At 43.8% G+C, this 22,021-nt stretch overlaps 2 protein-coding genes across 4 annotated transcripts; one reads left to right on the forward strand and one right to left on the reverse strand.

Moving 5' to 3' along the window:
* The first annotated feature begins 12,733 nt into the window (after positions 1-12,733).
* TMEM177 (transmembrane protein 177) lies at positions 12,734-16,960 on the forward strand. Of its 3 annotated transcripts, none has more exons than XM_035128610.2 (2): positions 12,734-12,870; positions 14,663-16,960. In XM_035128610.2, exon 2 carries the CDS (start codon positions 14,677-14,679, stop codon positions 15,610-15,612), a length of 936 nt encoding a protein of 311 aa, XP_034984501.1. In that variant the 5' UTR covers positions 12,734-12,870; positions 14,663-14,676; the 3' UTR covers positions 15,613-16,960. The 3 variants fall into 3 exon arrangements, with proteins under 3 accessions (XP_034984501.1, XP_034984508.1, XP_060134587.1); XM_035128617.2 differs by having other exon boundaries at positions 12,866-12,915; XM_060278604.1 differs by lacking the exon at positions 12,734-12,870 and adding an exon at positions 12,928-12,934.
* LOC118091538 (fibrinogen-like protein 1-like protein) lies at positions 16,889-21,454 on the reverse strand. The gene is made up of 3 exons (XM_035128629.2): positions 21,362-21,454; positions 21,095-21,281; positions 16,889-17,973 (listed from the first exon to the last, which is right to left on the reverse strand). Exons 1-3 carry the CDS (start codon positions 21,413-21,415, stop codon positions 17,321-17,323), a joined length of 894 nt encoding a protein of 297 aa, XP_034984520.2. The 5' UTR covers positions 21,416-21,454; the 3' UTR covers positions 16,889-17,320.
* Positions 21,455-22,021: the final 567 nt, after the last annotated feature.

The raw sequence follows: 22,021 nt of genomic DNA on the forward strand, positions 1-22,021 counted from the left end.
CTGGTGCCCTTATACAGATAGTTGCAGGATCTAAGGAAGCCGTGCAGTTTTGACAAAACATATGTCATGGTTTGTTTTTAAAGGTCTGCTTCAACACTTTGAATTATGCTCAGAAACGTACTGGGAGCCAATGTAGATCTCTTAGGACCGGTGTTACAGTATATGATCTCAGCAGCCCCTCCCAGTCACCAGTCTGACAGCTGCATTCTGGATTAGTTGTAGTTTCCAAGTCACCTTTAAAGTTAGCCCCATGTAGAGCACATTGCAGTAGTCTAAGCGGGAGGTAACCAAAGCATGTACCACCCTGACGCAACCATGTGCAGGCTCGTAGGGTCTCAGCCATTGTACCAGATGGAGCAGATAGACAGCTGCCTTGGACACAGAATTGACCTGCACCTCCATAGTCAGCTGTGAGTCCAAAATGACTGTCAGGCTGCATACCTGGTCCTTCAGGGGCGCAGTTACCCCATTCAGGACCAGATAATCCCTCACACCTGCCTACCACTTGTCCCCCAGAAATACTACTATTGTCTTGTCAGGATTCAACCTCAATCCATTGACTGCCATTCCCCACCACCACCACTTCCAGACACAGGACGTTCACCACCTTCACTGGATCTGATTTAAACAAGAGCTAAAGCTGGGTATCATCTGCATATTGGCGAACACCCAACCCAAACCCCCTGATGATCTCTCCCGCTGCTTTCATATAGATGTTCAAAAGCAGAACTGAGTCTAAAATGGGCTCTTCATATCACAGTAGAAGGATGTGGATAGGCTGTAAGTATGTATATATGTATGTATGAATAAACAAAACAAAAAAAACAAAAATAGCAAAGCTCTCAGTTGTCACAGATGCATCTCAAGCATGTTTTCCAAAGACACCAAGTTTTATTCAGGCTACTTTAAAGAAAGTCAGGAAAATCTAGTGCATGAAACTGCCTCAGGTAGTATTTCACTTCAAGCAGGAGTGTTTGTACCAGCTGCCACTGTGCCCCTGGGTCTCTGTGAAGTGGGAGCATTGCTTAACTTGAAAGCTTTTCTCTTCCCCCACCCTCCTTAAATACATATTTCCTTTCATTTCAGAAACTGCCTTCTGGGCTCACATTTGCAGCGACAACGCTGTGCTCAGATAGAGGGAATGCGTAGCAGCCGATCGTCTTTAGTAAGAGTTGGCAGATGGGAAGGTAGCAGTATTCTTTTGCTTGACAGAAAAGGGAGTTTAAGTAAAGGAAAACAGATAAATGGTGGGGTCTGGAGAGGGAGGAATAGAAGGCATCCTCTTTTCTAAATTCTCTGAGTTTGCTAGGCACATGAGTAGCTGCCAGAACACAAGTGGGAGAACGCAAGGAGATGAAGAAAAAGAAGCAGTTTAAAGCCCATATTTGTTATGCATACAGATGTACATAATTTCAGCAATGGAAAGCATACCTCCTCCATTTTGTTCAAATGACAAATCTTCCCTTTGTCCTTTCAAGACTTAGAGGACACCTCTGCCAAAAAGTTAGACAGGAACTTTATTATCTCAAGAACAGAATAGCAACATGAAACTCACACAGGTACATTTCCAAACACACCCCAAGAATAATGGGAACTGTAGTTTACCCCTCAGGGGGCTCTAGATATTCACATCCTTATCAAACTGCAGTTTCCAAAACTCAGTGAGCGGTGTGTGTGCTTTGGATGTGCTTTAAATGTATAGTGCTTTAAAGATGCATCGCGGGGGGGGGGGGGCGATGACCCTTGAGACCCCTCCCAACTCTGCAATTCTATGAATCTTAAGTCAAGTGCCACCTAGTATAATATTAGTTTTATTCATTTAACTTTTACTCAGGGTGGACCTATTGAAAGTAATTACCATGACTAATGTAGGTTCATTCATTTTAATGGGCGTATTCTTAGTAAAAGTTAGTTGAGTACAACGCTATTGTAAGCCCCTATCCCTAAGAGGAGAACCTTGCTGTATCCAGTGCAAAGCTGACTGGATAGGACTGGCAGTTTTTCAACATTCAAAAAACAAATTAGGCCTTTATTTTTCGAAAAAAGAGGGCAGGGGTGAATATACGTTTAACTGAATTAAGCATTCGGTGCTTTAAAACATTGTACAGCAAAGGTCCACAATCTTCCTGAGTGATGGGAGCTGCAGCATTGTGAAGCTACAACACTCAGCAGCCTTAACAAAATACTTGGATTCTTGGGGGGGGGGGGGAAACAGGGGTGTAGGAAGATAGGGGTAGTGGGGACGGGGCACCCCGGGTGGTGCAATCCCAGGGGCGCCATCACAGCTGCCCACTCCGCCCCCAAAATGCGTGCCCCGCCCCACCCCCAGAACGTGCGTCATGTCCCTGGGGGCAGTGCGCCTGCTCTCCGCCCCCGGTGGCGGAGCATGAAGCTCCGCCGCTGGGGGGGGATGACTGTTAAAATGATAGGAGTGCTTTAAGTGGATTTGAGCTGGACCAGGCACCCCCAAACTGCAGCCCTCCAGATGTTTTGGCCTACAACTCCCATGATCCCTAGCTAACAGGACCAGTGGTCAGGGATGATGGGAATTGTAGTCCAAAACATCTGGAGGGCCGAAGGAGGATCTAATAATGGCAAATTTGCATTATGATAGTGATTGCAGCATCAATGCTACAGCCTGTTTGGCTACCTAAGAATTGGCGTTCAGAGAATTGAGTTTGCTAGTAGTTTATGATGGTCTTGTCAATATACCATGTGTATACTTCTTTCTCAAAGAATCAATCAACAGCCTTTAATAACTGTTCTCTGAGTTGATAGTTTGTCTCCTGCGAGCTTACTGGCATAATGTTAATATTTAACCTGAAAGAGAATTTATGTATTCAATACCGGGATATTACCAATGCCAGAAGCACATAAACCTGTGCATCATCTTTCTCTACAATTATGTTGCCCACTATATATCTTCCTGAACTCCTTTGGGAGGAAGGGTGGTAGTTACATTTAGCAAACAAAAAAATTAGCCAAATTTATCTGTACCATCTGAAATCTCAGTGCATCCGTCTATATGTAGACCTTTCTTAAGGAGGAAACTCCATTGCTGAGCAGAGTAGCTGCTCATCCTTTTCTATCATGACCGAGTTCATGAAACTGGCTGGATACAGAGGAGTGGTGGGAGGCAACAGCTGAGGAATACCCAAGGGAAATCCCAAGGGAAGAAGGCTCAGAGCCAGGAGATTGGAGGTGGGACAATGATATGTGATCAGAGGGAGCAGACTGGGAGGAGGAGGTGTTGGAAACTGAAGAGGTAACAGGGTTTAGTGAGCAGGAAGAGACTGTGGCAGAGAGCAGTCCAGAAGCAGAAGTGGAGGCTGGAGAGGAGCAGGGCCGAGAGGCAGCAGTGAGTCAGGCTGCTGAAGAAGCCAGGGGGTCTCCTGCTCCTGCTGTGACCAGCTCCCCTGCCCCCTGGTCTTCCAGAACCTGAAGAGGTACGAAGAGGGTGGAGCAAAGGCAGGCAAGATGAAAGATCCTCCAATAGCTTGGGAAGGAACTGGGGAGGAGGAGACATGACGTATATCTACTTTAATGTTTGTTTGTTTGTTTTGTGAAGCACCGGGAGAACTTCTTTATTAGGCAGGCACATAAGTAAAGTTTATTTATTTATTTTTGTTATAGCCCACCTTTTGTCTATATCGCACCTTTCCTCCAAGGAGCTCAGGGTAGTGTACATGGCTCTCTCCCTCTCCATATTATCCTCACAACAATGCTGGGAAGTAGTTTAGGCTGGGAGATGGTGACTGTCCCAAGGATACCCAGTGAACAGCATGGCTGGGTGGGCATTTGAACCCTGGTCTCCCAGGTCCCAGTCGAGGACCCTAACCACTATATCACACTGGCTCTCTACAGATACATTAGAAAGGATGTAAGGCTGGAATCCTAATCATGTATACTCAGAAGTCCTATGGAATTCTGTGCTGCTGCTTACACACAGGAAAGTGAGGTTCAGATTGCAGCCTTAGTAAATGAATAAGCAAATAGTTAAGATGAGCCATTTTGGCAGTTGCATGAAGGGAATTTCTTTTTATGCAAAAAAATAAAATTCAATCAGATTTTACTCTTTAACCCAATCACTTAGTAACATTTTGCCAATGGTTGTGTGATAGGCTAAGCTTCTAAAACTTCCTATCTTGATTCTGAAGCAGGCCCAGGAGCCTCATCCTCAGATTTTACAACATACTCACAGAGGCGGAGGGGGCGTGGTGCACATCCCAGGGGGCGTGGCGTGTGTCCCGGGGGGAGCCGCCGATCGGGGGGGCAGCATTTTGTTCCCCCCCCTGGAATGGCACCCGGGGCATACCACATACCCCCGCCCCCTTTAAGAATGCCCCTGCATACTCATTTAAAAAATGGATTGAAAAATCCAGCAGTTGAAGAAAGGCTCTCTGCCCATGCTCTGAAGCATTCTCTTCTATATTTCATATGTTCTAAGGCAAGCATTCAAAATAAATGCTGAAGCTGAGCTCTGGCTCATATTAACCTCTGGATGCCGTCCATTTCAATCAGAAACATGCACATCTCTAGCAAATGCATCATGACTAAGAGATGCAAAGAAACTGAATCGTATTTGCATGTAAAGATAGGACTGTAATCTCATTTACTGTTTCTGTTCTCCAGCACTATTAAGATAAAACGGCATAATCTCTGGCTCCACTTCTCCCTTCGCTGCCCGCATCCATCTCTTTCTGAGCTATCCATAAATTAGTTCTCTTCTGACTCCTTTTCTTTATCGCAGCAATGAAATCATGCACACATGTGTCATGCCTCCAGACAGTCAGAATATGAATTTTAAAAACCAGTATAGGGCTCTTCATCAAAACCGTTGCACAGACAGGCTAGAAAGGCATCAGCTTTGTCTTAGACAACTTGTAGGGCCTCTTATTTTCAAGAAGACTGCTTTACAACGGAAGAGTAGGCCATAGGTTAATCTATGGGTATATTAGCACTACAGATTTAAAACAGTTTAATATAGGAATATATAGGAAGCTGCCTTATTCCATTGGTCAAGTAGCTCAGTATGCTCAACATTGACTGACTGGGAGAGGCTCTCCATTGTTTTAGGCAGGAGGGGTTGAACCTGGGAACTTCTGCAAGCAAAGCATGAGCCTTCCTACTGAGCTATGGCCCTTTTGCTGTACTCTGCCCTCTCCTCAGGAAATATTATGGGTGGGGTAAAGGTAAAGGGGCCCCTGACCATCAGGTCCAATCGTGTCCGACTTTGGGGTTGCGGCGCTCATCTCGCTCTATAGGCCGAGGGAGCCAGCGTTTGTCCGGGTCATGTAGCCAGCATGACAAAGCTGCTTCTGGCGTACCAGAGCAGCGCACGGAAACGCCATTTACCTTCCCGCCGGAGCAGTCCCTATTTATTTACTTGCACTTTGATGTGCTTTCGAACTGCTAGGTGGGCAGGAGCTGGGACCAAGCAACGGGAGCTCACCCCGTAGCAGGGATTCGAACCACCGACCTTCTGATCAGCAAGCCCTAGACTCTGCGCCACCTGGGTCCCTATGGGTGGGGTAGAGATCACTAATAAACTTTTTTCAGAGAATCCAGTTTCATAAACATACATTTTGCATGTGAGTCAATTGATATATATTTTTTAGGAATTATGGATTAGGAAGTGGGTTCAATTATTTCTTCCAATAAAAGCCAGAAATTCATCACTGATGCATTCTTCCATCTTCCTGCAGGTGAAAGTCGGGCAGTTTGTTGCGTCTGGTACTACTCAGACTTTGAATCGGCTCAGGAAAATTGTCACTTTTGGATGCATTGGAGAGATAAAATTAAGCACTCTCCCACAAGGGCTTCTCTCAATGGATTTTCTCTGTACTGTAGTTATGTCCAACCTAATGGAATTCAGAATTTGACCCTGGGAAGTGTCAGTGATTACAGATTGAATCCAGTGCCAAAGGGAGGGATTAGTGGTCTTTCCCTTAGCATTTCAGACAGAGGGCCTGCCTCATTGCTTTTCAAAGCTGAAAGATAACCAGCCCTAGTTTTTTGTGTTTGGAAATTAAAATGGAAGGTTTGGGAGTGACTGATGAATTACAGGCAGCCATTTTGCATTTGGAATGAATGGAAAAGGTGACCAGCAGATGACAGTAAAAGCTGATGGATGAGGTGAACACAAATGTCAGAAAGAACATAAAATGATAATGTCTTTTGGGGAACTGACCCAAATTTATTTCTCTAACTGTCAATCTATTTATCTATCTTTCATTCCATCCATCTATCCATGACAATAGATAAATTAAACATTGGCTATGGGGTGTAAGTACTACTTTATGCACTGATATTTTATATATTATTGATCTGTGAATACTTTTTTGTTGTTCTCTTCTGGATTTTGTGATATATTTTTAAACGATAAATAAAATGTATTCATTTTTATTTTTAAAAACCCAGTGTGTCTCTGCAGGATGGCCATTCAGCGGGCACTCTGGTACTACAGACTTGCTTAAGCTGTGGTGGTGCAAGAAGTGAATTGAATCTTGGGGCGCTTCCACGCTGTCACTTTTTTTCCAGGTGGGATTCAGTCACACACTGGCAAATTCAAGTTGTGCAATTATAGTCAATTGGATGGCCCTGCACAACGAATCTGCTTCTCCAAAAGACTGGACATTTTGAGATGAGGAGACTAAAGGAAAAGTGTGACTGGAAAGTGTGAGGTAACACTTGCTGTGGTGCAACATCATTTAATCTCCCTGCAATCAAAACAGGATGAATACTCAATAAGCAGGTCATCTGGAAACAGCAGTCAGATTAAAGCACAGAAGTGTTGGTGATAGAGCCAGTAGTTGTTAAACAAAGAAAGGGAAGGGATGCAAAACAAGTTAGGGTGCATAGCTCCCTGTGAACATTTTTTTTTAGCTAAGATTATATTTTCTGAAAGGATTTCTGAGGATTTACATTACAGACAAATTCTGATTGGTCTCATTTTAGGTCAGGATAACTGGTGCACAGTTTTCCAGCACTGCTGATGGGGCATTCAGGCTTCATCCATTACCACCTGCTTCGCTCAGAGGGCTTCTTAAGGTGATCATGTGGCGTGTGAAATATCACAAAACCAGGAGCTGTAGCCAACCCCATAAAAACCTCCACAGTGCTGCAACACAACTGTGCTCAGGTTTAGGGTTTGAAGTGGAAGGGTTTAAACCAGGGGTGGGGAACCAGGTGTGACCCTCCAGGTGTTGCTGGGCTCCAGCTCCCATCTGCCCCAGCCAGCATGGCCAAGGGCCAGGAGCCCCCCAATTCTGGTTTAAATCCTTCCTCTTTCATTGCACTCTTCAATTAGAGGGCTACAATTCTCCACCATTTGTAACCATAACTTAAGGTCCTTGTGGGCCGCTTAGCTTGTGCCCACCTATAAAAAATTCCATTTTGACCCAGAATGGGGTGTGTGCGTGTGTGTGCGTAGGCCTAAGAGACACTTCTTTCCACAGTATACTGAATCCACCAGTGTTTGCCATGGTGTGGAGAGGGAAATTTCCTCACACATAATGCGTGCCGCCAATAGGGAGATGCATGTGATTGTTTTCTTATGCACAGCTGTCGCAGGCTATTTGGGAAAGGATGCTTCCTCCTCCCTCAGGAAACAAGTGTCAGAACACTGGTAGACTCAGATTGCCATGAGAAATGTGTATGAGATCAATACCATGTGAGGGTCAGGACTGCTGCTGATGGTGTTACACTGACTCATGACAGCATGGTGAACTGCAGATGGCAAGCGGCGCAGCACATTGGGGACTGTAATACCCATGGCTTGCATCACAAGTGACCTGTATTCAGGAAGCATTACAGGTCCTCGCTTTTGTCCGTTTATATACATTACTCCTGGGAAGGGTTGAACGAAAGCGTCTTTTCTTTAATTCTTTACTGGCGTTTATTACAACTGCCACTTTACTAGATGGGCTCCTGTGGTGGCAAATGGTACGTCTACAAATTAAAAGTATTCATGTGCTCCAACGTAGTTTTATTTCTGATTTTTATGGGCATTAATTCATGCTCTGAAAACCAGGTGGAATGAGAAACAAGAATAAGGAGCTTCTTAATTTAGACCCGGGGCTGTTTTTCTTCTAATACTTAACGCATAATACTCAAAACAACAGCTTTATTATACAGTGGTACCTCGGTTTATGAACACAATTGGTTCCGGAAGTCTGTTCATAAACTGAAGCGTTCATAAACTGAAGCAAACTTTCCCATTGAAAGTAATGGAAAGTGAATTAATCCGTTCCAGACGGTCCGCGGAGTAAGCGTTCATAAACTGAAGCAAACTTTCCCATTGAAAGTAATGGAAAGTGGATTAATCCGTTCCAGACGGGTCCGCGGAGTACTTAAACTGAAGCGTTCATAAACTGAAGCATGGGTGTAATTGGTTCCGGAAGTCTGTTCATAAACTGAAGCGTTCATAAACTGAAGCAAACTTTCCCATTGAAAGTAATGGAAAATGAATTAATCCGTTCCAGATGGGTCCGCGGCGTTCATAAACCGAAAATTCATAAACCGAGGTGTTCATAAACCGAGGTTCCACTGTACATGCTGCATTTCAGGAAGGCCTATGGAATCAAACAAAACAAAAGGATAAACTAAGCTTATGCTGCCAAGGCAGGAATTTGCAGTGGGTTCTACACTGTTGAGGCATAATGAAATGTATAGTCTTGAAGTATGTGACTTCCCCTAAACTGTAGCTTGTTAAGGTGCAGGGAACTGTAGCTCCGTGAGGGGGGGAGGCTATGGTTCCCAAGATTTTCTGCCATGGTCTTTAAATGTATGGTGCTGCAGATCAGTTGCCTAATCCCCAAAGACAGATGTGCAAGTGCAGGATACTGTATATGAACTGCAGGAAACTGACACACTTGCTAATTCAGTAGGTTGCCAGCCATTGCATTACATTTCTGATTTTAAAACCTTTCTGCACCCTCCTGGAGTGCCACCACCAGTCAGTGTAGACCAGGGGTCAGCAAACTTTTTCAGCAGGGGGCCAGTCCACTGTCCCTCAGACCTTGTGGGGGGCCGGACTATATTTTGAAGGGGGGAAAGGAACAAATTCCTATGCCCCACAAATAACCCAGAGATGCATTTTAAATAAAAGGACACATTCTACTCATATAAAAACATGCTGATTCCCGGACCGTCCGCAGGCCGGATTTAGAAGGCGATTGGGCCGCATCCAGCCCCCAGGCCTTAGTTTGGGGACACCTGGTGTAGACAATACTAAACGGGCCAGGTGTCTGAAATCTTTCTATGTTCCCATGTTCGGACCCTTGTGATATGTGGACAGCCATCACAAGGATCATTGAGCTTTATGACAAATAGGCATGCATGACGTGTTGACATGTCTTAAGTAGCATGCTAGTGTTTGCAACTTGCTATTCATAAGCAAATGAAACTCGTCACCTAATGATTGTTTTACACTACAACCTCCCTACACAAAGCATCTCCATGTATGAAAAATAAGCGTTTACCATATTGTGTGAATGACAGGACAAATTTCTCTTCATATTTGGGGTACATTGTTCTGGCTTCGTGCTAGCAATGACCCTGAATTCTTCCATCAAACAGGCAATGCATTACAGCAGCTGCTCAATCTATAGATCTGTCGGTTTTCAAATATCAAGGTTTGGCACAGGTGGTTTTTATTTCTTAGTAAATAGGGAAGGTGGGAAGAAAATAAACATGTGGGGAGGTGTTTGGGGGTATGTTTAAAAAAATAGAACAAATAACAACAAATAAAGGTCTCTATAAAGAGCACTGAGTGCTTGACAATGAAAACTATTCCAAATAAACAAATGGAATTCGCTATCGAAAAAAGGACTCATGCAGCCAGTTTTCCTACCTCATCATTCATAAGAGCCAACACTTTAATTAATGTGGCAGCAGTCAACAAAACCTTATGCAGAATAGTGCAGACAGAAGATCAGGCATAATCCTACATGGACTTTGCTTTCAATTAATACATATATATATATATATATATATATATATATATATATATATATATATATTTCCACTAAATGACTAGCTTAGAGCATGTCCTCTAGCACCACCTAGCAGACTGACTGAAAAAGTTACACCAGTCTGAACAAAAATCAGTACAGTACTGTTAAGAAGCACTGTTGGATTTAACGTACTGTATCACAAATTGTTTATGTAAATCTATGGTACAGCTGCATTTGGAAGACTGTTTATTTATTTCATTTCAGTGATTACCTCACTTTCCCAATCAAATGGAAGTCCAAAGCAGCTGGCAACAGCAAATAATACCAAACTGCAACCCAACAGTATGAAATAACCTATAAAGTTTAAAATCATTACCAATGTTTTTATCAGCCCATCTAAAAAGAGAGCTTAAAAAAAGTGATACTGCTGGGGGTTGTATCAAAAACTCAGCACAGAACTTTGATACAAGTTTGGAGGTAATCTGAGAGTGTTAGGTTTAAGGTGTTAACTATGAAATTACATTATTGTACCAATACACACTGTGTGGCAGTAAAAAAAGGGGGAGATTTGTGACACAAAACAAGCACAAAGCTTTAGTAATAACTTTAGAAGCAATCTGAAAGTTAACACAGCATGGAGCATAGTGGCCAAGTAATCTCTGTTCAAAGGGTGGCATACCTAGCAAACCAGCTGCAGCTGGAAATAGGCACTCCTAGCCACTGTGGCCCCTGAATCCTTCAGTGATAATGTTGGGTCAAGGAGCATTCTTAATCTCCAGGCCTGCTTCTTCCACCTCTCAGTCCCAAGTCCTCAGACATGCAACACTTCTGTCTTATCAGGATTCAGCTTTAATACATTGGCCCACAAGCAGCCCATCACCACTTCTAAGAGTAGCACTGCTAATAAGTACAACAATGCAAATAAAAGGATCTTTGAAAACCAGGATCTTTAGCCATCACTTTTGCTCATGAGCGTAGTGAGAAACTTGGATGATAGCAAGAAACTTGTTACTGATCAAATATTAAAAACAGATGTTAATTTTTTATTTGCAAATTTAACTAAGTGAGGAAGGGAAAATATTAAGGGAATATAAACACATTTTTATGAAAGAAAAAGAAATAATGCATGAAAAATAACAAATTTCTTTAAAAACCACCAACGGCTCATATTAAGGATACAATAACCACCAATACATCCATCTGAACTTAAACATTAATACATGGGGAGTCAATATGGTGCCCTACAGATGTTTTTGCACTCCACCTCCCATCAGCCCCAGCCAGCGTGGTAAATGGTAACGGATGATGGGAGTTGCAGGCCAACAATAGCAGGTGTGTACCACATTAGCTACTTCTGGTTTATTATAAGCCCTCCAGTTGTTCAAATAGGTATCCACATGAAATGGATGTCTATAAGGAGTATGTTCCAACGTAGCCAGGATGGTCCTCAAACCATTGTGTCATAGACGATGGGTGTTTATCCTTCCAGGATCAAAATGCAGGTCTCGTAATGACCATAAAAGGCTAGCATGATCCACATGTAAAGAAATCATAAACACTGTCACAGAAGAGTGCATACAATTTGTAAACATTTTAATATATATTTATTCTAAAAGATCCACAAAAGAGTGGGTGAGAGAGGGAAGGGTTTATTTTGCTGCTCTTTTACTGTGTGTATCACACTAACAGGTTTTTTGTTTCATTTTTAAGGCTATTATCAATGGAAGTTTGCAAATCAGTGTAGCCTTCCCAAACATTGGCGCTCTTCATATCTCTCTCCAAAAACCAGTGCATTCCTGGGAAGGAAAGTTACCGGTAGTTGTAACACACTCGAGCCACATCATCATGACGACAGAAGCACAAGCTCAAAGGAAATTGCATGGCCCAAGAAATAACAAGCGTGCATTTGTTGTGCAAAAGAAAAGGGGGGAAGAAGCCCCCAGCAACGACCCTCTTGACTGCGATTAAGGGAACGTAATTGCGATTATTTTGCGAGGCGAGTAGCCTTTATCACCCCCGCCGGGCCGCCACACACATATACACACTTCCTTTTAAAAACCTTTAGCCCCTAACAAGGCGGTGCAACAAAGCAGAAGGGCTTGAGAGAGAGCGGGACGCTTCTCGCAGAATGCCTCTCCTGTGAGAGATCTCTCCCAGCCCTGCCATGATCAATGGCTGCTCTGTTCCTCCGAGGCTCCTGGCGGGCTGCGCAGCTGTCCGCGGTAGTAGGCGAGGGCAGCAGCAGGCATGGCAAGCAAGCTCGGCAGCTGTCCAGTCTGCGCCTTTGGGGCGGCAGGGCGAAGTCAAACGCTGCCTATATGCCTGCAGCTTGGCGGAAACGAGAGGGGTCGGGACTATGAGTCAGACAGGCCCCCCTCTCCAAGGGCTGCAGGGAGGAGATGAGCAGCGCAAAGAAGCCCAGCCAAGGAGCTGCCTGGTGGGTAACTGGCCCGAGCAACGCAGCCTTGCAAAGGAAGGGCGGCCTCACATATGATTCGCAACATATTATATTACTTCGAGGGCACCCCCCCCTTTCTTTTCTCTCCCCGTGTCATTTCATGCGTTTGCATTTGCAAACTCCCCGTCTTTGCATTTCAGTTTTGCTCAATAAATCTCTTACTGTTGGCTGCCTTGTGGGATACACGAAAACGGGCTAAGCCTAAGGCAAAACCGAGAACCACACGAAGACGACACGGGAAAGGTCCAATTATAGCCGGGGGGGGGGCTCCAATCCCTGTTGCAGCAGCAGGGGCTCCTCGTCGCCAAGGCAACCCGGAACTCCCGCCGGCTATTTTCTCCTGCTAAACTTGAACGCGCCGCTTTCTCAGCAGCTGACTTTCCTTTACGGCACCCACGTGACTTTTCCCTTTCCGGGATATTAATTCAAGCTGCTGCTGCTGCGGATGGAGTGTGGGTAGGTAGAAATGAGTTGGGAATGAACGCCGCGTTGCTAAAAGAGGTATTGGCCCATTCTACTGGTAGGAGATCAGGTCCTTATCCTTAGTGTGTGCCCATTTCCAGTGCTTAAAAACGGAGGGGGAGCGTTGTAGTTTTTTAATGCCTTTATGCGCATTTAATTGTGTTTAAGAATTGCCTCTGTAAATGGAAGGGGTACAAAACGGAACGAAGCATGGATACAGGTAGTTGCAGCTAGATGCATAATTAGTTAAAATTAGAGGGGTTCTTTCAATCCCCCCCAAAAAAACTAAATTCTGCAATCTGCAATTATTATAGGTTGACTTGTTGTCTTGTTGCCTGACCTGTTATTTTGGCAAATTCGTGTTTAGGGTGCCATCTGTTTTATGCTATATCAGTGCTACGCTGTAAAAAGCATGACACACACACACACATATAATATATATATATCTTATATATATATATTATATTATAAAAAGCACTGCAGGGACATCTTACTGGCCTTGTAGGTAAGGCTTTTTTCAGCTGGAAGTCACCAGAACTCAGTTCTGGTACCTCTCAGATGGGCACCATTGCCATTACAGTATAAGAGAACAAGGGAGGTATTAATGACAAGTCCCAGCACCTCTTTTTCTAGAAAAAAATAGCACTGCTTGTAGGCATGTATTATTGTACTTAGGTTGCTTCCAGATGACCAGTTTTGGGCATTCAAAATGATTTGTTTGCACGAGGTTTCCACAGTGTCACATTATTCCAACTTCCTGTCACTTCCCTTATTGCAAAAAGTCTGATGGGGTGTAGTAATGCAATAGTACCAGATTGACTAACTGTAACCCAAATTTGTATGTGATTGAATCCCACCCCCAAAACAGAGGCAGTCCAGAAGCACCCTTAACACATCATGCATATGTCATAGCTGTCTCTCTGTCATTTTTATCTTCACAAGAACCCTGCAAGGTAGATTAGGCTGAGATATAATCACTAGCCCAAAGTAAACCAGTGAGCTGAATAGAGATCTGAACCTGGATCTCGCAAGTCCTAGTTTGATATCCATTACACCACATTGACTCTCTTCCTGAGACTAAGTAGCAACAAAGTGTTTAGTTATATAGACTACACTACAACATCTGGGACCAGGAAGATAAATACTAATGCTGATTTTTGTGAGTGCTCACATCCCTACCTGTGAAATGGAAACTCGGATTTCAGGACAAAAAGTTAACCTTGGAAAATGTATTTAGCATCCTAAGACTCGGATTTTGTGTTCTGGGCTCCAGCTTTGCCCTGTGCACAATTTCTTGGACAAGTTTCATTTCACTTTTACCACCTTTGAAATGGGTTTTCATTTTGCAGCAGAAAACTGGGGGATCAAAGGAGTGGTTTCGAACCCAAACTCTGCCTTGTACTCAGCTTCTTGAGCAAGTTACTTTGTCCTTTCTGATTAGCCAGGCTTCCACTGCCACCATTTTGTGATTAAACACTCATGGTTCCTCCCCCCCCCCAAAGATTCCTGGGAACTGCCTGAGTGTTGATAGGAGACCCCATTCCCCCCACAATTCTCAGAGGTATTGGCTGTTAAACCACTATGAGAACTGTAGCTTTGTGAGGGGAATAGGGATGTGCTAACAACTCTTAGCTCCCCTAAGAAACTATACTTCCCAGCACTACATTTGGGAAAAGCCATGACTGTTTAAAGTGGGATGATACTGCTTTAAATGTATAGCATAGATGGAGCTCATGTGACTTATGTGTAAGTATGCTAATTTATCACTTTTCTTGAAAATGAACAGGCTGGCAGCTGAATATGGCAGTTCGGTTCCTTTGGAAGACAGTGGCCATGGTGGAGAGGCACAGGACTGGTTTCTTGGCAGTTTCCTGTGCTGGACTCTTTGGTGCTAACCTGACTTTTCACATCTTCCCCGAGGAGACATTCAAACCATTGTATCAGGCTTGGGCCAAGGGGAAACCAATGGAGCTCTCGGAAAAATTACAGATCCTGTTCCGTGACATCATCAGCGACGTCAGAGTTAAATCAGCAAATCGTTACCAAGCCTTTGTGGCCTACAGCTTCCACCCGGTGAGCGCTGGGCTTCCATGGCTGCCCGCAGGCTGTTTCGTGGGCATTCCTGCCCTTTTCTGTGGTGCAGCCAGTGACGATAATAGGACTGCCGGCCACGTTGTCGTGATTGAAGGCAAAGAAGTGGACTGGGACAGCACAGAAGGCCTGGCCTTGAAGGAGGCCCTGACCCTTTCTCCGGAGGCTCAGAAGTTTGCCATTGCAAGAGAGCTCATGTACTTGCAAAGCAACGGACCCTTCGTATGTGCTGCTGTTGCCCCCGTATGTTTAGGTGGGACTTGGATTTCTGGGGTAGCCATAAAGCAGCTCCTGGGCTTGTATTCAGGTCCAGTGCTCTTACGAGGCCTTTACAACATGGCTGTAATGGCGATTGGATTTGTGGGCTATTGTCTCTCGTATGACACTGTGAGTCAGGCAATGGATTACAGGACAGACAGAAATACAGCCACCGTTTCCACCAGCTTTGCTAGAGGTGGAGTGGAGTTCTATAATAAAATTCTGTCCCAGAACAAGATTTTCCGCACGCTCATGGGCAAGCGAGGAGAGCGGATATATGCCCCAAGTGGCAATCTTTTCCCAAGATACTGGTTCAGATTAAAACATGCATCATACACTTCCAGAAGAGACTTGATTATCAATATTTTAAGCATGCCCCAGGCATAGCAGTAGAGGCACGATTGAATTTTAAGCTTGTAGATTATGTATTCTCTTTGGAACACTGCAGCCTGGTTTCGCTTTTCATATGATTTCATTAGCATTTCCATTATTATTATTATTATTATTATTATTATTATTATTATTATTTGGGGGGCGGAGAGGAGAAGGGGCTTGATTTTATTTTTCCTTCCTGTCCTGGATGCACTGGATGTCTTTAAAAATTAAAGCCTTGCTTCAAAGGTTCTGTGTCCTACATGCCTCTAAATTCCATCTTAAAACTCTGAGGGAGTGTTACTTCCCAAGCACGGAGCTGGAAGAGCTAGCATTCTCTTTATTTTGCATATTATTTTGAACGGACATAAAATGCAGAGGGCAGCATGATGTGCTCTTGTTAATGTAAAGTGTGGGTGGTGTGCAGAGTTGTGGGCAGGTGCAGAACTGCCATGTAACCTGGTGCTTTACGCACATCTAAAGAAAATATGGAGGAAGCAAGTTTCTAGTCCTCGTGGATTATGGAGGAAAGTTTAGCTAAGTATTGGATCCATGTGTTGAGAATGCTGAAACTTTCAGCACAGCCTATGAGGCTACTAGTGCCCTGTATGGTTCCATGTTATCCCCCAGTGTAAACTTGCATCTAGTACAAATGCTGTTCCCCCATTCTGATTCCATAATGCCATTTGTTATCCTAACCACAATCTTAATATTTACAGCCAGATGCACTGACCCATTGCACCACCGGAGGCTTGAAAATGTATACACAAATGTGTACAGCACTGCATTTCATGACTTGGGACATTTTAAATATCAACTTTCCGTGTATTCCAATCATAGAGTTGTAAGGGACCCTGAGGATCATCTAGTCGAAGCCCCTGCAATGCAGAAATATGCAGCTGTCCTTTATGGGGATCGAACCTGCAATCTTGGGGTTGTCGGCACCATGCTCTAACCAGCTGAACTAACCGGCTAGGCATGTATAGTGCTGAGTGCACAGCTCCCACTACTGTGAGCATGAGGTCTTGCTGAGCCTCCTAGAGTGGCCTGCTTCCCAAGGCCCTACGGCACAATGTACAGTTCTGTTTCTCCAATATCACTGTTGGGCAGGGCATGTGGTGGCTTGATAGAGTCCTTATGGGATGCCCTCTGGTGGATGCAGAAGGAAATGGATCATGCCCAAAATCTTGCAAGAGTTGTGTGTGGTTCAGCAGAAAAAATACGTCTGGGATTTCAAAGGCAGAATTGATGTGCATTTGGCGTTTTTGTAAAAAAGAAAAGTAAAGAAAGGACCAACAACTTTCAGGGTGTCCTGGTTTTTACTTTTTGAAATATGGCAACCCTAGCTGTACTTAATTGGCACAATTACAGTGATTAGTCCATACTTTACATGGCCTTTCCTATGACTCTTTGATGTGAGAATAAAATGAAGGGTTGTGGGTTTTTTGTTATTAAAAAAAAGACACCTCTCTCTTGCGGCTGAAAAGCTATTTTAATAAAGAACTGGAAGACTTCACAGTGTTGCAATCAGCGAAAAAGTTATACAGGAATATTGGCTCGCAATTCTGTCAGAATGAAATACATTCGCCATGTCACTGAGAGGTAGCAAAAGAAGCCACTATTTATTTATATAGAAAGGTCTGGAAGCAAAGGAATCTGCACTTTTGTTGCACCCCCTGCATCCCATTACAGCAGTTCGTGACATGCGAGGCTGTGCGCCTTTCTACACCCTGCTGCAATACATGTGGATGGGCTTCAGCATGATAACTGAGCTCCTGCAATTCTCATCGCATAATGTGCCCCAGTGAAGCCCACCTTTGCGGTTCAGCTGGGCATCAAAGCAGGAGTCGTACCACCAGCCCCCACCGTGGATGTCTGCACAGTTCTCTTTGGTAGACCTGTCGTGGTCCTTGTCTTTACAAGAGAACCTCATGTTGTCGTGCATGTTTTTGGCCTTGGAAGAAGTGAGAGAGTCACCTGCATTACCCTCGTAGGTCCCTAACTTGAGCGTATATTCATCGTTCTCATTTCTCAGGACAAAGCTATCGTATTCTGCATATCTATGGTGTCCACCTGCATCTACTAAATTTATTCTGACTTTGTACCATTTCTGCTGGCTAATCAAGGAAATGTACTCGGTGCCCAACCAGTGATCTCCCACCAAGTTACCAAACCCATATTTATAAGTTGTCCAGGTCTCTGACCAGGTGAGTTCAGTGTTGTGGGTGTTGTGTTGGATGACTGTCCACCCATTGCATCCATCCATGTGGCACCAGGCTACGAGCTTGCGGGCGTTCTCGGGGCGTATTATATAAAGGCCACTCTCTTTGTGGCCTGCCTGGAACATTTCGTCACAGTCCCGCATGTAAGGGATTGCTAGGGAACAAAAGATGGATTAGACGGTGAGTTTCAACACGCAGCCAAGTTCTCTGCAGCATCCTTGGGGAAATGTGTGCAAGCCTTGTGAGTTTGAATTCCTAGTCAAGCAAACATCTGATAGGTTGAAATATTTTATCGCCCTAGTAATTGCTAATCTGTGACAGAGGGAAATTATATAAGACATTGGGATTTGAACTCAAGTTTCTCTTGTCCAGTCCAGCAATGTGTTCACACAGCAGCCAAGCAGATGCCTTGTGGGAAATGTGCAAATATCACCTGCCCATCATTCTCTCCTCCTGTGGTTTCCAGCAACCAGTATTATGAAGCATTACTGCCTCTGACAATGGAGGGAGAGCGTAGCTGTATGTTGTTGTTGTTTTATATAGAAAATTAGCTGTATAAGAAAGTGTACTTGCAATAAAGGGGCTTAGTTATGAAGGGTTATGGGGAAAGAGTGAAGAACGGTTGTGAGAAAGAGTTAAGGCAGGGGGGTTAGCAAACTGAGTTTGGCAGCAGAGGGTCTTGACGTGAGGTGAAGTGAAAACGCAGCCAGTGTGCGATTGAGTTGCCAAAAGTGCCAGCGGAGCAGCAGCTATTACTCATCTGCATATATTCATGTATCTAAAAATGTGACAAATACCATTGCTCGCTGCCTGTTATAGCAGTAAAAACCAATGAACTGAATGCAGGCAGCATTTTCTATCTGCCGTGAGAAGAGCAAATCATTAAGGCTGATGGCACGGAGATGCCTTTAATGACTCCCTAGAGCTGGCTTTCCAGAGAAGCATCCCATAGCACAGGCCCGATGCCTCCTGCCAACATGCATTCTTATCATCTGTCGGAGTAGCTCACTGGTGGGAATGGCAAAGCCGTTCTCGTGCTTCCTTCGCATCTCTTCTTACTGTACTGTGAAAATCACCTTCTCCGTCTACTGACTTGTGCCACTTAGGCCATTCTATCCCACCAACAAGGCTCAAGCTTCCCTTCGGCAGCTACCTTGGCCTCCTAAATACAAGCTCTTGAAACGCATGCTGCACCTTCAGAAGATCTCTTTGGCAAGGGTACTTGCCACTCACTTAAATGGCGCTCCTACTTTTCCAGGAACTCCAAGACAGGGATAAAGGCACTTGGGCACTCTTTAAAGTGTGGTATCTGCTCCTTAGGACTGAGCTGTATTTGCTAAGCAAGCCTCAGTTTCATTCAAATTTACACTATTGCATGTGATCGACATTTTCAGAGATGACACCTTGTGAATTGCCTCACTGCATTTAAAGACAGGGGGAGAAATGCAAATGTCACACAAAGACAACCGTTCCATCAGGGCGGGCATCCCCAAACTGCAGCCCTCCAGATGTTTTGGAACTACAACTCCCATGATCCCTAGCTAACAGGACCAATGGTTGGGGAAGATGGGAATTGTAGTCCGAAACATCTGGAGGGCCGAAGTTTGGGGATGCCTGCATCAGGGTGAGCATAGAACGATCCCCCCCGTTTCCTCCCTCTGCATGCTGATATCTGGGGGTTCTCCTTATCTGCCCCAGAGCCAATTTTAGGGGGTGCAAAGGGAAAGAGGGGAAAGACCTGTTGTGTAAGTGGAAGCTTCCGCTGATTGGGTTCAGTTGAATGCCACCCATAAACATTGCGGAGAAATTTGTAGCATGTGAGGTCTATAAGTGTGTGAGAGAGAGGGAGAGTGAAAATTAAAAACCTACCATGGACACTCAATGTACATAAATTAAGCAAATAATAACAATGTTCATAGGTTCTTTCAGTGAACATATTTTTGTAACAGTATTCCAGAGGTCTGAGACAACCTCTGCCAGGGAAGCTGTTGGGCATTGGGCGGATCCCTGCTCTGTTTCTTTGGCCAAACTCCTATAATCCCAGATCATTCACTAAACTAGCAGATGTATGATTGAGGGGAGTTGTAGCCCAAACTATCTGGAGGGCACCAGGTTGAGGAAGGCTGTCATAATCCATCAATTGTCCCTCTGCCTCTACTCCTAACTACATTAGAGGCTATTAGATGGTGCCAGATTTTAATCATAATGGTTTTGGAATGCTTTTTCATCCAGTCACAAAAGTAGAGGCCTATATAAATATTTTAAAACAAGAACAGAGGAAGAATTCTTCTTTAGAAAGAGTAGTTTGTAACCTCATAACTCCTGATCTTCAGTGACATGAACTTCTCTGTGATGATGTTATAAAACGAGTTATATAATTCTCAGTGGATACCAACAAAGTATGGAGTATTTTATGCAGTGAAGCTGCTGAAATCTTAGTGTACCATTTAATGAGTGACCCCTCATTAATGAAGGTCAACAATTTTATCCATTTAAAGCATCACCACACATTCTTAATGTTTGGGCATTTGTTAGATACTCAGGAGTTAGCAGGGAGATGTTATCGAAAAATGGAAGACCAATAATCCAATAGGTTATTTAAATGTTTCCTCAGAGATTGTATTTTCAAGTGGCTCAGAAAACATGAATTCAAACATCATCATTTGGAAACTAAGAATAAAATTAAAGGGAAAAAACCCCAAACTGAAATTTAAACACAGCATCTTGAAAATGATTATTGGAAGACCTGCTTTTGATGGGGGCATGGGAAACACTTTTGTGAAGAGGAATCCAACAGAACTGACACTGGGTGTTCAAAGGCATCCCTGTATTCAGTCAGCAGTCACTGGAATTCACCAGTTTAGAAAGGAGGGAGAAATAAATCTAGTAGAGTTATTACGGGGGAAGAATTATCTCTCATGTTAGCCAGTCAGTGAGATATTTAGAACAACATGAGGAAAATGTGCCCCTCCAAATGTTGCTGGACTCCAAATCTCATCAGCCAAAGCCAGCCTAGCCAACGGTAAAAAATGATAGGAGCTGGAGTCCAATAACATCTGAAGGCCCACAAATTACCTGCTTTTGCTTTCCGGAATCCTAACTATATTGGAAATGAGTGATTTTCGTGTCTCTTCTTTCCATAACAATTCAGAATGCTAGAGTTCAGAATGCTGGAGTTGTTCTTAATCTCAAACACACACTCCTTAATACTCAACAGCAATGCATAGGCACAATAAACAATAGTGTGACTTCACAAATCATTAAACATAAATTACCTCTTCTTTCCACAAGAATTCTCCAGTTCCGAATTTCAGTGACACTCCTGACCAATTTTAGGTTGACAATTTCGGTGAGTTGTTTCCTCAGTTGTTCCTCATTCAATGAGCTTGTCACATGGATCAGAAAAAGAAGAGCGACTGTAGCCAGCAGGACATTGGGGGGATGCATTGTGCAGACAGATATCTGAAAGAGGCCACACACAAATTAACAATAGGCATGAGGCTCCAACACCTCAGATGTAACAAACTGCTTGACAAACTTACAGCACTTTTTGGAGCTAAATTCAAATGGAGAAAGTGCTGCGGCAGATTCCCCATTTATGTTTTATAAGTGCAGATAAGATCCTGGATGACTAAGCTTGTTACTAGTTAACTTTAGTAGGCAATATTTGCCATAACAGCTGCTACACTCCTCAGTGCTGTTGACTTTACTGCCATTCCTAAATTGAAGTTTATTTGACTGTCCTTTGTAAAGTCAATATAACATGTTCCTCAGTAGCAGTAGGTGCATCTTTAAGAGGAGACATTTTCTAAGAATTAAATGATAACTCGTTGGGTCTTTGTAATATTGGTGGGTGAGAGAAGACAGAAAATCCTTTGCAGGGAAATGATAGGTTGCCAATGAATATAAATGTGGATATTTGCATGGCTCAGTGCTAATAGGGGAAGGGATCAGGATTCTGTCTGACCAGATCCTGCAGAGATCTTTCTTTTCTTTCAGCAAAGCAACTTTTGGCTCCTCTCTCTGTGAAAACTTTCCATTCCTGCTGTCATTCCATAAAGTGTGTTACTGAGAAAAGGTGCCTAGTTTGCTTTGTTTTCCCCTCCTCCTCCCTCCCAATCATTTTTCCTTTTGTGTTGTGTCTTTTAGATTGTAAGCCTGAGGGCAAGGGCTTCCTTATTGCTCGCATTGGAAATGCTCTG

This window comes from Zootoca vivipara, chromosome 1 (genome assembly GCF_963506605.1).
Source record: "Zootoca vivipara chromosome 1, rZooViv1.1, whole genome shotgun sequence".
In the NCBI taxonomy this organism is placed as follows: Eukaryota; Metazoa; Chordata; class Lepidosauria; order Squamata; family Lacertidae; genus Zootoca; species Zootoca vivipara.

Bases quoted from the DNA above. Each gene is read 5' to 3' on its own strand.
- TMEM177 (XM_035128610.2), top strand. From the start codon at position 14,677: ATGGCAGTTCGGTTCCTTTGGAAGACAGTGGCCATGGTGGAGAGGCAC.
- LOC118091538 (XM_035128629.2), bottom strand. From the start codon at position 21,415: ATGGGGAATCTGCCGCAGCACTTTCTCCATTTGAATTTAGCTCCAAAA. The intron at 21,282-21,361 runs GTAAGTTTGTCA...GGCCTCTTTCAG, and splicing joins ATTTAGCTCCAAAAAGTGCT to ATATCTGTCTGCACAATGCA. The intron at 17,974-21,094 runs GTAATTTATGTT...TTTGTTCCCTAG, and splicing joins AATTCTTGTGGAAAGAAGAG to CAATCCCTTACATGCGGGAC.